General features: G+C 46.4%; 1 protein-coding gene across 1 annotated transcript in view; it reads left to right on the top strand.

The window, feature by feature from the left end:
• CNGB1 (cyclic nucleotide gated channel subunit beta 1) overlaps nucleotides 1-15738 on the top strand; it is a 45772-nt gene extending 30034 nt beyond the window's left edge. The window contains exons 29-43 of the mRNA XM_044269337.1: nucleotides 567-724; nucleotides 808-984; nucleotides 1612-1820; nucleotides 3822-3872; nucleotides 3942-4028; nucleotides 4100-4164; nucleotides 4231-4353; nucleotides 4438-4579; nucleotides 4679-4838; nucleotides 4932-5029; nucleotides 5108-5191; nucleotides 5289-5407; nucleotides 12365-12511; nucleotides 13977-14163; nucleotides 15004-15738. Coding sequence (XP_044125272.1) covers nucleotides 567-724; nucleotides 808-984; nucleotides 1612-1820; nucleotides 3822-3872; nucleotides 3942-4028; nucleotides 4100-4164; nucleotides 4231-4353; nucleotides 4438-4579; nucleotides 4679-4838; nucleotides 4932-5029; nucleotides 5108-5191; nucleotides 5289-5407; nucleotides 12365-12511; nucleotides 13977-14163; nucleotides 15004-15216 — 2020 coding nt within the window. The 3' untranslated portion in view covers nucleotides 15217-15738. The remainder of the gene's footprint in view (nucleotides 1-566; nucleotides 725-807; nucleotides 985-1611; nucleotides 1821-3821; nucleotides 3873-3941; nucleotides 4029-4099; nucleotides 4165-4230; nucleotides 4354-4437; nucleotides 4580-4678; nucleotides 4839-4931; nucleotides 5030-5107; nucleotides 5192-5288; nucleotides 5408-12364; nucleotides 12512-13976; nucleotides 14164-15003) is intronic.
• Nucleotides 15739-16188: the final 450 nt, after the last annotated feature.

Genomic DNA, 16188 nt, shown 5'->3' with positions numbered 1-16188 from the left:
CTGTCCCCCTTCCCAGGACTCCTCAGGGTGGTCCCGAGTGATCTCCAGGTTCAGCTAGATGTGGTTAGTCTGCTGTCCCCCTTCCCAGGACTCCTCAGGGTGGTCCCCAGTAATCTCCAGATTCAGCTAGATGTGGTTAGTCTGCTGTCCCCTTCCCAGGACTCCTCAGGGTGACCCCAGTAATCTCCAGGTTCAGCTAGATGTGGTTAGTCTGCTGTCCCCTTCCCAGGACTCCTCAGGGTGGTCCCCAGTAATCTCCAGGTTCAGCTAGATGTGGTTAGTCTGCTGTCCCCTTCCCAGGACTCCTCAGGGTGGTCCCGAGTGATCTCCAGGTTCAGCTAGATGCGGTCAGCCCGCTGTCCCCTCCCCAGGACTCCTCAGGGTGGTCCCCAGTGATCTCCAGATTAAGCTAGATGCGGTCAGCCCACTGTCCCCTCCCCAGGACTCCTCAGGGTGGTCCCCAGTAATCTCCAGGTTCATCTAGATGCCGTCAGAGATGGAGACATGGATGGCTGACATTCTGGGCATTCATGTTGGTGCTGACTTGTCCTCTGTCCGTGGTGCAGGGTCATGGAGCGCTCTGCATCCACTGTCAGCCACAGCAGTGCTGTCATCACGGAACGGCTGCAGGAGCTGGTGCGGCTCTTCAAGGACAGGACAGAGCGAGTAAAGGAGCGACTCATAGATCCTGAGATGTCTTCTGAGGAGGAGAGTCCGCCTTCATGTGAGTCTGTGCAGGGGATGAGGGGCTGCGGGCGGATAACGGGAGAAATTAACCCTGCTGTGTCTTCATTGCCTTCTTTGTAGCACCATCTAAAAAAGCTGCTGCTCCACCACCTCCCCCTCCTGAGGTGAAGCCAGAAAACGAGGGTGCTGCAGTGGAGGGGCATGATTGTGAGATGCTCTGCTGCAAGTTCAAGATCCGGCCATGGCGCAAGCGCTTCCATAAGTATGAGTTCCCCGCCAGCATCGATCCATTGACCAGTAAGAAGGTTGGGCAGGGGGTGGGGGTTGATCCGGTCTCATATGACCTCCCATGGTGGGTTCAGACGTAACTCGGATAATGACCTGGTGCGGGGCAGGACCAGAACATTACCCATCCTGCTGACCTAGGTTATGAAGAGCAGTGCTACTCCACCCCAACACCTGCATTCTGCCCCCAACGCACGCCCGTGTCTTGCCTCTACCTCATTCCCGTGTCCTGCCCCCAACACACGCCCGTGTCCTGCCCCAACCACACGCCCGTGTCCTGCCCCCAACACACGCCTGTGTCCTGCCCCCGACACACGCCCGTGTCCTGCCCCCCAACACACGCCCGTGTCCTGCCCCCAACACACGCCCGTGTCCTGCCCCCAACACACGCCCGTGTCCTGTCTCTGCCAGACGCCCGTGTCCTGTCTCTACCAGATACCTGTGTCCTGCCACCAACACACATCTGTGTCCTGTCTCTACCAGACGCCCGTGTCCTGTCTCTACCAGATGCCCGTGTCCTGCCCCCAACACACGCCCGTGTCCTGCCTGATAGGGCCAGCGTTATTTGGGAGGGGGCTGGGAATGAGCTGCTCCGGGGAGGGGCCTGCGCTCCTCACTCGTGTCTCTTTCCGCCCGCAGACCTCATGTATGTCCTGTGGCTTTTCTTTGTGGTGTTGGCCTGGAACTGGAACTGCTGGCTGATCCCCGTGCGCTGGGCTTTCCCCTATCAGACGCCGACAAACATCCATTACTGGCTGTTCATGGACTACCTGTGTGACCTCATCTACCTGCTGGACATCGTCGTCTTCCAGGTCCGGCTGCAGTTTGTGCGAGGTGGTGACATCATAGTGAGTAACCGAGGCATTGACAGTTTTATCTGTATATCCCGCTAGAGACTATATTGTCTATACATCTTCTGTATCATTATATCATCCGCACGTCCTCTTATGTCCTGTATATACCATCTGTGCATCCTCTATATCCTTTTGTACCATCTATACATCCTCTGTGTCCTGTATATACCATCTATACGTCCTCTGTGTCCTGTATATACCATCTATACGTCCTCTGTGTCCTGTATATACCATCTATACGTACTCTATGTCCTGTATATACCATCTATACGTCCTATATGTCCTGTATACACCATATATACGTCCTCTGTGTCCTGTATATACCATCTATACGTCCTCTATGTCCTGTATATACCATCTATACGTCCTCTATGTCCTGTATACACCATCTATACGTCCTCTGTGTCCTGTATATACCATCTATACGTCCTCTGTGTCCTGTATACACCATCTATACGTCCTCTATGTCCTGTATATACCATCTATACATCCTCTGTGTCCTGTATACACCATCTATACGTCCTCTATGTCCTGTATACACCATCTATACGTCCTCTGTGTCCTGTATACACCATCTATACGTCCTCTATGTCCTGTATACACCATCTATACGTACTCTATGTCCTGTATACACCATCTATACCTCCTCTGTGTCCTGTATATACCATCTATACATCCTCTGTGTCCTGTATATACCATCTATACCTCCTCTATGTCCTGTATATACCATCTATACATCATCTGTGTCCTGTATATACCATCTATACGTCCTCTATGTCCTGTATATACCATCTATACCTCCTCTATGTCCTGTATATACCATCTATACGTCCTCTATGTCCTGTATACACCATCTATACGTCCTCTGTGTCCTGTATATACCATCTATACGTCCTCTATGTCCTGTATACACCATCTATACGTCCTCTGTGTCCTGTATATACCATCTATACCATCTATACCTCCTCTGTGTCCTGTATATACCACCTATACGTCCTCTATGTCCTGTATACACCATCTATACGTACTCTATGTCCTGTATATACCACCTATACGTCCTCTGTGTCCTGTATACACCATCTATACGTCCTCTATGTCCTGTATATACCATCTATACGTCCTCTGTGTCCTGTATACACCATCTATACATCCTCTATGTCCTGTATATACCATCTATACGTCCTCTGTGTCCTGTATATACCATCTATACCTCCTCTGTGTCCTGTATATACCATCTATACCTCCTCTGTGTCCTGTATATACCATCTATACATCCTCTGTGTCCTGTATATACCATCTATACCTCCTCTGTGTCCTGTATATACCATCTATACATCCTCTGTGTCCTGTATACACCATCTATACATCCTCTGTGTCCTGTATACACCATCTATACATCCTCTGTGTCCTGTATACACCATCTATACATCCTCTGTGTCCTGTATACACCATCTATACATCCTCTGTGTCCTGTATACACCATCTATACCTCCTCTGTGTCCTGTATATACCATCTATATGTCCTCTGTGTCCTGTATACACCATCTATACATCCTCTATGTCCTGTATATACCATCTATACCTCCTCTGTGTCCTGTATATACCATCTATACCTCCTCTGTGTCCTGTATACACCATCTATACATCCTCTGTGTCCTGTATACACCATCTATACATCCTCTATGTCCTGTATATACCATCTATACCTCCTCTGTGTCCTGTATACACCATCTATACATCCTCTATGTCCTGTATACACCATCTATACCTCCTCTGTGTCCTGTATACACCATCTATACGTCCTCTGTGTCCTGTATACACCATCTATACATCCTCTGTGTCCTGTATACACCATCTATACATCCTCTGTGCCCTGTATATACCATCTATACATCCTCTATGTCCTGTATATACCATCTATACGTCCTCTGTGTCCTGTATATACCATCTATACGTCCTCTGTGTCTTATCTACACTGTCTTACTTTCCTTATAGACAGACAAGAAGGATATGCGTCAGCACTATATAAAGACGGAGCGATTTAAGGTAGGTGCTTGCTGTCTACCGGGAGGAGCGCTGGAGCGGTATGTGTTATAACAGGCTGTGTCCCCGCAGATGGACGTCATCTCTCTCCTTCCTCTGGATCTGCTCTACCTAAAATTTGGAGTGAAGTCCATCCTGCGTTTGCCGCGTATACTGAAGGTGAGTGGGCATGAAGGCAGGCGCAGCGCCCCCTGCAGGCGCACCAGTAACAGCATGCTTTTCTGTTTCAGTACATGGCTTTCTTCGAATTCAACAACCGTCTGGAGGCCATTCTGAGTAAAGCGTACATCTACAGGTGAGTGCCTGCCGCCGGCAGCTGTGCCGTCAGTTACATGAGGTAACATCTGTTGTCTGTTGTCAGAGTCATCCGCACCACCGCCTACCTCCTGTACTGTCTGCACATGAACGCATGCCTCTATTATTGGGCCTCTGACTACCAGGGGCTGAGGTCCACCAAATGGGTGTATGACGGAGAGGGTAACAGGTGAGCAGCCCCCAATGCTGATTGTCAGCTCTGCAGTCCAGACTGCTCATTCTTTGCTGAATTCATTCATGTCATGTTCTTCAGCTACATCCGCTGCTATTATTGGGCGGTGAAGACCCTCATCACCATCGGAGGCCTCCCAGACCCTCAGACACTTTTTGAGCTTTGGTTCCAGTTGCTGAATTACTTCATGGGTGTGTTTGCCTTCTCTGTAATGATCGGTCAGGTGAGAGACGACATTCCCCGATCCACGTGTTAACGAGAGGCGACGCTCTTGCCCCTTCTCGTACGTTATCTAGTGGGCATACTTCTCCATGTCTTACAGATGAGGGACGTCGTGGGAGCAGCGACCGCCGGTCAGACATATTACCGCAGCTGTATGGACAGCACCATAAAGTACATGACCTGCTACAAGATACCCCGCCCTGTCCAAAAACGCGTCAAGATGTGGTATGAGTACACTTGGCAGTCCCAAGGCATGCTGGGTAAGAGCTGGCGCTCGTCTGCATCCGCTCCTGCATGAGATAGATCAGACCTGCACGACCCGGAGTGTAATAACCTCACTTATATTTATCTAGATGAGTCGGAGCTGATGGTTCAACTTCCTGATAAAATGAGGTTGGATCTGGCCATTGACGTGAATTACAACATCGTCAGTAAAGTGGGTCTGTTCCAGGTACCGGCTGTGCTGCCCGACCCCTCCATGGCCACCATTATCCACTACTGGGTAACTGTCTCTGTCTGTGTTTCTCAGGGTTGTGACCGTCAGATGATTTACGACATGCTGAAGAGACTCCGCTCTGTGGTTTACCTGCCTGGAGACTACGTGTGTAAGAAGGTGAGGGACCGGCTGCTGCTATGCAGGGGCTTCTCTGGATCACGGCGGGGGTTCTGGGGCTTACACGTTTATGCTGTACCCGGGATGTCTCTTGCAGGGAGAGATTGGACGTGAAATGTACATCATAAAAGCTGGAGAGGTGCAGGTCTTGGGTGGCCCAGATGGACAGACAGTGCTGGTCAGCTTAAAGGCTGGCTCCGTGTTTGGAGAAATCAGGTAAGTGTAAAAGCTGCCTCCATATGGGAGGGCGTGCAGCTGGTTAACACACAAAGCCAGGAAAAGTTACAGTCCTCCGTCTCCATCCCTTGAGGAGCAGCGCCGGGTCATTGATCAGTTTTGTTGGCTGGGTTCCTGGGCCTGAATCTGAAAGACATGATCCGCGAGAAGGTTGTATGTTTTCCCTGAGGGTTTCTGACCACCCCCTAAAAACCTTCTGACACATTCAGGTTTCTTTTAATGCAGTTTTTGAAGCCAGAACCAGGAGTCAATTCGTATCTAGCCCATAACAGTCGTATTTGCCCATAACATGTTCTCTCCTTTTACCACCCGCTCCTAAATTTGGGAATTTGGGAACCTGACCGTGTGGCTATATCCTTTTTTTTTTTATATATTCTTTTTATTGAAGTTTTCAGTTATAATTAATAAATCAGAACATTTGCTTTTTACAAGCCTTTTTTGGGTTGTAGTCCTCCCTCAAATACATACATATAAATTAACGGTATAACAAATGAAAACTGATTAAAACTACATCTTTCTTTTGTCTGTATGTTAAACAGCTCCAGAGGTATCCATGTTTTTATTGATATACAAACGAGCAATTGGAGCACCAGGAGGCAGGGCTGAACCCTTTGAGCACTGCCTCGTAATACCCCCTGTGATCTTCACACTCCCCTCTCCCCTTGATTGACAGGGATAGACATGCTGAGGGCAGAGCTGTGTCCTAGCATCTACATATCATATACACTATGTACTATAGCTTCGCCACTCTGAGATCTGCTCAGAAAGCTCATCTACATATCATATACTCTATGTACTATAGCTTCACCACACTGAGATCTGCTCAAAAATCTAATCTACATATCATATACTCTATGTACTATAGCTTCACCACACTGAGATCTGCTCAAAAAGCTCATCTACATATCATATACACTATGTACTATAGCTTCACCACACTGAGATCTGCTCAGAAAGCTCATCTACATATCATATACACTATGTACTATAGCTTCACCACACTGAGATCTGCTCAGAAAGCTCCTCTACATATCATATACACTATGTACTATAGCTTCACCACACTGAGATCTGCTCAGAAAGCTCCTCTACATATCATATACACTATGTACTATAGCTTCACCACACTGAGATCTGCTCAGAAAGCTCCTCTACATATCATATACACTATGTACTATAGCTTCACCACACTGAGATCCGCTCAGAAAGCTCATCTACATATCATATACACTATGTACTATAGCTTCACCACACTGAGATCTGCTCAGAAAGCTCCTCTACATATCATATACACTATGTACTATAGCTTCACCACACTGAGATCTGCTCAGAAAGCTCCTCTACATATCATATACACTATGTACTATAGCTTCACCACACTGAGATCTGCTCAGAAAGCTCCTCTACATATCATATACACTATGTACTATAGCTTCACCACACTGAGATCTGCTCAGAAAGCTCCTCTACATATCATATACACTATGTACTATAGCTTCACCACACTGAGATCCGCTCAGAAAGCTCATCTACATATCATATACACTATGTACTATAGCTTCACCACACTGAGATCTGCTCAGAAAGCTCCTCTACATATCATATACACTATGTACTATAGCTTCACCACACTGAGATCTGCTCAAAAAGCTCATCTACATATCATATACACTATGTACTATAGCTTCACCACACTGACATCTGCTCAGAAAGCTCATCTACATATCACTGCTTTATTTACAGGCACAATGTATGATTATACAGACACCAGTAATATGTGTTAGCTTCTAAGCATAGAAAAAACAGGCATCTCTATGTGGTAATTAGGCTTCAGCGAATCGAGCTTCGGATCATAAATCTGAAGTTGATTCGTTCAAATACATTGCTTTTAATGCTGTTTTTGTACAGTATTAAAATGTATTGGCTCCATGAAGCCAAACTTCGTCATACGAGACTTCGGTGAATTACTTCTGCGTAGTTAGACACAGGTGTAAAAAAATGACGTAAAAATTCTAAACTCTAGACCATTCTTATATATCATGAATTATCTCACAATTTGTATCCCTAAATAAGTGATGTGTGTGGAAACTGGTTTTAGATTTAAGCCTTTCTTACGCCAGAACGGTTCAGATTTGGGATTTTCTAGTTCTAATAATTCACGTTTTGTTATGTTACTATAAAATCCTGCTATTTTGCTGACGTCTTGAAGATGTGTTAGTCCTTTCTTATATTGTTTTTGTGGTTGTGAACGTAGCTCGCTTTACTTCTTTTTTGCCATTATTGATTCTTCTAATGATCTTGCTAATGGCCAATACAAGGCACTCACTAATGTATTGTGATTCTCCATATTGCCTCCTTTGCTGGCTGGATTCATTTTTCCATCTCATTATACGCTGCTCATTTCCAGGGGTTACGACCACCCTCCAATCCAGGAGCTGTGGTCGTGCTTGCACACTATAGGAAAACATGCAGACCTCCCTGGTGGCTGACGCTTTTTCCAGTAGCGTGCAAGCACGACCACCGCTCCTGGATTGCAAGGTGGTCTGTAACCATGGAAACGAGCAGTGTATAATGTGATGGAAAAATTACTCTAGCGACAAAGGAGGCAATATGGACACTCACAATACATTAGTAAGTGCCTGGTATTAACTGCATCTACGTGATAAATGCCATTTGCTGACGTCAGACCGTCCCTTTAACATTTTGAATTTGTTCGATAGCATTTTGGACTCCTAGTTCCGTGATATCGCTCTTTAGCGTTAGGTTTTGTTCTTTAGTTAGTTTTGGCAATTGTAAGGGTTCGAGGAAAGGAGGTTCTTTCATTTCTCTCTTGTGATCGTGATATCGTTTTCCCTAAAATCTGTGTAAAATAGAGTCTATGGGGGTCATTCATTAAGACCAGCTTTTTAGACGTCGGTCTTAATAACCCCTATACCTGGCGATGGATCCGCCGGAGTATTCTAGGGGCGCCGGCCTCTCCAGCGCCAGTTCTAAGTGTACGATAGCTTCCTTGCTCTCTTACATTTAGACCATTTTCTACGCCTGAAACACCTTCCGGACCCTCAACTCCCCCAAACACGTCATGCCCACTTTTCAGACCTGGCGTGAGCGCAAAGTCCCAGATTGTGGCGCAAACAACCTTTTACATCGAATATATGCAGCAGAAATACATCTAATATAGGCGTATCTCTGGATAGTAAATGACCCCCTATGTCTTTGGGATTTGTACGTATTGTTCCGTGTAATTTTTGTGTGATGTCCTTGTAATTCCTGCCGTTGCTGGGTCGCTTCGAAGGACTGGCGAGGTTTTCTTTTCTAACCATTTTTTCCCATTTTTCTTGCAGTAGATCCTTTATTTGGCGTTTGAGCGTCGTTATATATGACATTCTCCTCTTATTACGGGTATTGCTGTTGTCCGGTTTGTATTCTGTCCTCCATTGTTTTAGTAATTCTATGAAATTCTCATCTGAAGTCAGTTGTGATGGGAATCTGCATATGTCTTGTCCCTCTATGTGCGGGGGGAATGATCTGGGATTACTAGCTGGTCAATTCTGGCTCTTTTAGCCGTTGCTCGGTAAGTAACCCGTGTGCGACCATGTTCTGTGTGCGAGAATTCTCTTCTGGATATAGTAAACGCCGCGCCTCCGTCAGTTTATTCTCCTGTGAAGTCAGGTAGTGTTTATCGCTATTCCGTGTAGCGCTGGAGCGCATTGTCGGCGGCGTATAGACCGCGGACAGAACTGGATTCAGATCTCCTCCGATTATTTTTACATAAGTCTCTTGTTCTATTTCATCTGTTAAATCATTAAAGAATTTTCTATTTTGGCGATTCGGTCCGTATAGATTGGACGCAGACCATCGCTCACCACTGTGGTCTATTTCTGTACATCTTCCTTCATTATCATGTGTGGTGGGAAGTAATTTACCGGAGAAATTTTTGTGAATTAAAGTAATGACTCCTGGTTCCCCTGTACTGCGCCGCATACTCCACCTACACGAAAAATTTTAATCTGTTGAAAATCTCGGGTTTCTAAATGAGTCTCTCGTAAGAGACCAATATCTGGAAGAAAACGTGTGATCTTTTTATTATTTTTTAATCCTTTTACATTCCATGAGATAATTTTCATGTTTTACTTTTTTGTGTGTGTATCTCCTCATAATGTGTGAGATAATTCATGATATATAACAATGGTCTAGTTTTTATTTTTAAGTCATTTTTTTACACCTGTGTCTAAATACGCAGTAGTAATTCACCGACGTTTTGTATGACTTCGGGTGAGACGAAGTTTGGCTCCATGAAGCCAATACATTTAAATACTGTACGGAAACAGCATTAAAAGCAATTCGCTCAAGCCTAATTACCACATAGAGATGCAAGTTTTTCCTATGCTTATAAGATAACACATATTACTGGTGTCTGTATAATCATACATTGTGTAGGAATAAAGCAGTGATATGTAGATGAGCTTTCTGAGCAGATCTCAGTGTGGTGCAGCTATAGTACATAGTGTATATGATATGTAGATGAGCTTTCTGAGCAGATCTCAGTGTGGTGAAGCTATAGTACATAGTGTATATGATATGTAGATTAGCTTTCTGAGCAGATGTCAGTGTGGTGATGCTATAGTACATAGTGTATATGATATGTAGATGAGCTTTCTGAGCAGATCTCAGTGTGGTGAAGCTATAGTACATAGTGTATATGATATGTAGATGAGCTTTCTGAGCAGATCTCAGTGTGGTGAAGCTATAGTACATAGTGTATATGATGTGTAGATAAGCTTTCTAAACTGATCTCAGTGTGGTGAAGCTATAGTACATAGTGTATATGATGTGTAGATGAGCTTTCTGAGCAGATCTCAGTGTGGTGAAGCTATAGTACATAGTGTATATGATGTGTAGATGAGCTTTCTGAGCAGATGTCAGTGTGGTGAAGCTATAGTACATAGAGTATATGATATGTAGATGAGCTTTCTGAGCAGATCTCAGTGTGGTGAAGCTATAGTACATAGTGTATATGATATGTAGAGGAGCTTTCTAAACTGATCTCAGTGTGGTGAAGCTATAGTACATAGTGTATATGATATGTAGAGGAGCTTTCTAAACTGATCTCAGTGTGGTGAAGCTATAGTACATAGTGTATATGATATGTAGATGAGCTTTCTGAGCAGATCTCAGTGTGGTGAAGCTATAGTACATAGTGTATATGATATGTAGATGAGCTTTCTGAGCAGATCTCAGTGTGGTGAAGCTATAGTACATAGTGTATATGATGTGTAGATGAGCTTTCTGAGCAGATCTCAGTGTGGTGATGCTATAGTACATAGAGTATATGATATGTAGATGAGCTTTCTGAGCAGATCTCAGTGTGGTGAAGCTATAGTACATAGTGTATATGATATGTAGATGAGCTTTCTGAGCAGATCTCAGTGTGGTGAAGCTATAGTACATAGTGTATATGATATGTAGAGGAGCTTTCTGAGCAGATCTCAGTGTGGTGAAGCTATAGTACATAGTGTATATGATGTGTAGATAAGCTTTCTGAGCAGATCTCAGTGTGGTGAAGCTATAGTACATAGTGTATATGATATGTAGATGAGCTTTCTGAGCAGATCTCAGTGTGGTGAAGCTATAGTACATAGTGTATATGATATGTAGAGGAGCTTTCTGAGCAGATCTCAGTGTGGTGATGCTATAGTACATAGTGTATATGATATGTAGATGAGCTTTCTGAGCAGATCTCAGTGTGGTGAAGCTATAGTACATAGTGTATATGATATGTAGAGGAGCTTTCTGAGCAGATCTCAGTGTGGTGAAGCTATAGTACATAGTGTATATGATATGTAGAGGAGCTTTCTGAGCAGATCTCAGTATGGTGAAGCTATAGTACATAGTGTATATGATGTGTAGATGAGCCTTCTGAGCAGATCTCAGTGTGGTGAAGCTATAGTACATAGTTGATATTTAGATAAGCGTTCTGAGCAGATCTCATTGTGGTGAAGCTATAGTACATAGTGTATATGATGTGTAGATGCTAGGACACTGCTCTGCTCTCAGCATGCTGATGTCTAGTCCTGTCAATCCAGGGGAGGGGGGAGTGTGCACAGCACAGGGGGTGTTACAAAACCAGTGCTCCAATGATTCAGCCCCTCCTCCTGGTGCTCAATTGTTGATCTGTTATCGCTCTGGTTTTTTATATTTTTTATTGAAGTTTTCAGTTATAATCAATAAATATAACATTTGATTTTTGTAAGGCTACTTTCACACTAGCGTTCGTCGGTCCGCTCGTGAGCTCCGTTTGAAGGGGATCACGAGCGGACCCGAACGCTTCCGTCCAGCCCTGATGCAGTCTGAATGGATGCGGATCTGCTCAGACTGCATCAGTCTGGCGGCGTTCAGCCTCAGCTCCGCTCGCCTCCGCACGGACAGGCGGACAGCTGAACGCTGCTTGCAGCGTTCGGGTGTCCACCTGGCCGTGCGGAGGCGTGCGGATCCGTCCAGACTTACAATGTAAGTCAATGGGGACGGATCCGTTTGAAGATGCCACAATATGGCTCAATCTTCAAGCGGATCCGTCCCCCATTGACTTTACATTGAAAGTCTGGACGGATCCGTCCAAGGCTATTTTCACACTTAGCTTTTATATGCCAATATAATGCAGACGGATCCGTTCTGAACGGAGCCTCCGTCTGCATTATTATGATCGGATCCGTTCAGAACGGATCCGATCGAACGCTAGTGTGAAAGTAGCCTAAGTCTTTTTATGGATTGTAGTCACGTATTTGTCGAATACATACATATAAATTAAATTATAAATTAATTTAAGTTCTAAAACAAGACCAAATATATATAAATATATAACATAACATCGATGTATTAGACACAGGTGTAATTCATGTATTGTTACGCCGCCTCTCACTATTTTGCATCTTTCAGTTTGCTGGCGCTGGGTGGCGGAAACAGACGAACAGCAAATGTAGTCGCTCATGGATTTACCAACCTGTTCATCCTGGACAAGAAGGATTTGAATGAAATCCTCACCCACTACCCGGAGTCTCAGAAGGTTCTTAGAAGGAAAGCAAAGTGAGTATAACTGAACACAATTGGGGTATTGATCATTCCCCCCAAGCCAGTTTTGTCTTGGGTTTGTCCTTGTCCTTAGGTTTGTGACTTTTTAAACACCATTGTACCTAAATCTAGGTGCAAGTGATGTTTCTATGTCACCCTTGCCCCTTTCCCGGGAAGGGGAAGGGCAGCTGGTCCAGCAAATGTATCTTCATTTACAGTAGTTTTCTGGTGTAAGAGAAAACTGAAAGCGATGGCAGCTCCGAGCTTGTGTAGATTTCAGTCTCGGTGCACAGACTGCTGGAGGATGCGCTGGTATATGATAACTCTCCTCCAGTGACTTCTCTCTGATCCTGTCATTTACTGACAATGTATTGACCAATAGCATCAAAGAAGATCCAAAAATATATGAAGAACCAAGGAGGGACAGATAGTAGGAGCCACAGGGACAGGGACAGTCACAGGTAGATATGGGAACCAAGGAGGCACGGGGCCAGTCACTAATAGATAGAACCAAGGAGGGACGGGGCCAGTCACAAATAGATAGAACCAAGGAGGGACGGGGCCAGTCACTAATAGATAGAACCAAGGAGGGACGGGGCCAGTCACAAATAGATAGAACCAAGGAGGGACGGGGCCAGTCACTAATAGATAGAACCAAGGAGGGACGGGGCCAGTCACAAATAGATAGAACCAAGGAGGGACGGGGCCAGTCACTAATAGATAGAACCAAGGAGGGACGGGGCCAGTCACAAATAGATAGAACCAAGGAGGGACGGGGCCAGTCACTAATAGATAGAACCAAGGAGGGACGGGGCCAGTCACTAATAGATAGAACCAAGGAGGGACGGGGCCAGTCACAGATAGATAGAACCAAGGCGGGACGGGGCCAGTCACTAATAGATAGAACCAAGGAGGGACGGGGCCAGTCACTAATAGATAGAACCAAGAAGGGACGGGGCCAGTCACAAATAGATAGAACCAAGGAGGGACGGGGCCAGTCACTAATAGATAGAACCAAGAAGGGACGGGGCCAGTCACAAATAGATAGAACCAAGGAGGGACTGGGCCAGTCACAAATAGATAGAACCAAGGAGGGACCGGGTTAGTCACTAATAGATAGAACCAAGAAGGGACGGGGCCAGTCACTAATAGATAGAACCAAGAAGGGACGGGGCCAGTCACTAATAGATAGAACCAAGGAGGGACGGGGCCAGTCACTAATAGATAGAACCAAGAAGGGACGGGGCCAGTCACAAATAGATAGAACCAAGGAGGGACTGGGCCAGTCACTAATAGATAGAACCAAGGAGGGACCGGGTTAGTCACTAATAGATAGAACCAAGGAGGGACGGGGCCAGTCATAGATAGATAGGAAAACTAAAAAGAGACAGGGCCAGTCACGGAGAGCATTAGCAGGAGGGAAGGGGCCAGTCATGGCTTCACCATCCCCCATTAACTGTTCTGTATTTTCTGCCTGTAGGAAAATGCTTAAAAACAGCAATAAACCAAAAGAGGAGGGTCCACAGCAAAAGGGTTTCCAGCACATTATACCACCAAAACCAGAGACCCCAAAGTTGCTGAAAGCCGCTGTTGCTGTCACAGAGAAGATGGGCTTCAAAGGACTGTCAAAAATAAGACGACAACTGAAAATGAAAAAATCTGTGGAAGTAAGAAAAGGAGGGGACAGAAGGGGTGTAAGGGGGAGAGAGCGGGTATTTTTAGGGAGGTAGGGGTAGAGGAAGTTAAAATTTTTACAGTAAGTATGAGTTGAATAGTTTTTGGGTTTCTGCTGCTTGGGAGGCCACAGTACACCATCCTAGTCGGGAGGCCACGGTACACCATCCTAGTTGGGGAGGCCACGGTACACCATCCTAGTTGGGGAGGCCACGGTACACCATCCTAGTTGGGGAGGCCACGGTACACCATTGTAGTCGGGGAGGCTGCCTTACACCATCCTAGTCAGGGAAGCCACCGTACACCATCCTAGTCGGGAGGCCACCATACACCATCCAAGTTGGGAGGCCACCGTACACCATCCTAGTCGGGAGGCCACCGTACACCATCCTAGTCGGGAGGCCACCGTACACCATCCTAGTCGGGGAAGCCACCATACACCATCCTAGTTGGGAGGCCACTGTACACCATCCAAGTCGGGAGGCCACCGTACACCATTGTAGTCGGGGGGGGGCTACCTTACACCATCCTAGTTGGGGAGGCCACCGTACACAATCCTAGTCGGGAGGCCACCGTACACCATCCTAGTTAGGGAGGCTATGGTACATCATCCGAGTGGGGGAGGCCGCCTTACACCATGCTAGTCGGAGAGGCCGTTGCACTTGACCACATTAGTAGGACAGTTCACCGCCTCCCCTACTGGGGGACGGCTATACATCTGTGACTTCTCATTAGAGGAGCAGTAGTTGGGGGTCTCCTACTTCCCCTCGTCATTGGTTGACAGCTGCATAGTGTAATGACTTGATACAACCATTTACCTGTTTCGTCTGCAGCCTGCAAGAAGCAGCCCCATCCCACCTGGATCCCCAGTGCACCGCCGCTCTCCCGTACCCGCCATCCGGTCAGAGGAGGAGGAGTCTGCTGAGATTGTTGCAGAGTCTACAGACAACAGGGTATTTATAAGGGTCAGCCCGTCCCCGCGGGGAGATGAGCAGATCCTGTCTGTGGAGGTAACCGCCCCCGAGGAGGACCAGGACCAGAAGTGAGAGGTGGTACCCCGGACGTAGAAGATCATGTGCATTTAGTACTTACTGCTCCGTAGCACCGTTATGTGGTGGTGGTGCGCATGGTCCATGGATATCAGAAAATGCAGGGTTAACCATAGCCTGCGCTTAGTCCTTAACCTTTGCATGGTTAGGAGTTTGTCCTGCAAATGGTGTCCTATAGGTGGACGTAGCCCCTATGGAGGTGCTGTGAAGATGAGATCCTGGAGGTTCCTGGACACAACATCCTCCTCCAGATGCAGACTGACATGGAGCTTGTGATCCTGCAGATTGTCCACTGCCTCCGGTCACATCCGATGGACTGAAAGGTGATGGCTGCAGGGGAGGTGGCGGCTGGGACAGTGTCTGATCAGTGGCACAAACCAGAATGTGCTTATCGTCCTGTGACTGGGTCACCACTCTGAAGATCAGCCGCTTCTTGACATAGCCGCAGCAGCTTTATACCAGGCGGGATTGTTAGATGCTGAAACCTTATTCTGAAATAAAAATAATGGTGACAGCTGCCCCTAAAGCGTGCTGCTGAGCAACTGTGGGGGGTCCGTACATATGGGGGACATCTACCAGAACACACTGCCCAACCCAAAATCCTCCTGGGGCCCCACAAATCTCTCCTCCTGCTTCCACAGTCCCCCTTTCAAACACTGATGTCATCTCAAGTGCAGATAGAACTTTAGGCGCTGGGCCACCTGCAGCTGCCATATCTGCACCCCCTATAGGTATACTGTGGGAGGCACAGGAGGCACGGCTATGGGAGCCGCAGGAGGAGTGGTTGCTGCTGCAGTGGCCATAGTAAGATTGGGGTTAAGGGACCTGTTCACACCATGATCAATTCTTTCTTGTTTCTAGGATGAGGTACTGTTGCTGGGCACTGGGTGGCGCTATAAACCAGAAAATAACAACCCCATAGCGAGCTGAGAGGAGGCTTCAGGCTGTGTACAGCCCCCTGGCAGGTGT

Source organism: Bufo gargarizans, chromosome 10, assembly GCF_014858855.1.
Source record: "Bufo gargarizans isolate SCDJY-AF-19 chromosome 10, ASM1485885v1, whole genome shotgun sequence".
Lineage (NCBI taxonomy): Eukaryota > Metazoa > Chordata > Amphibia > Anura > Bufonidae > Bufo > Bufo gargarizans.
The sequence above is the reverse complement of the archived record's forward strand: the minus strand, read 5'-3'. Positions and strand labels throughout refer to the sequence as shown.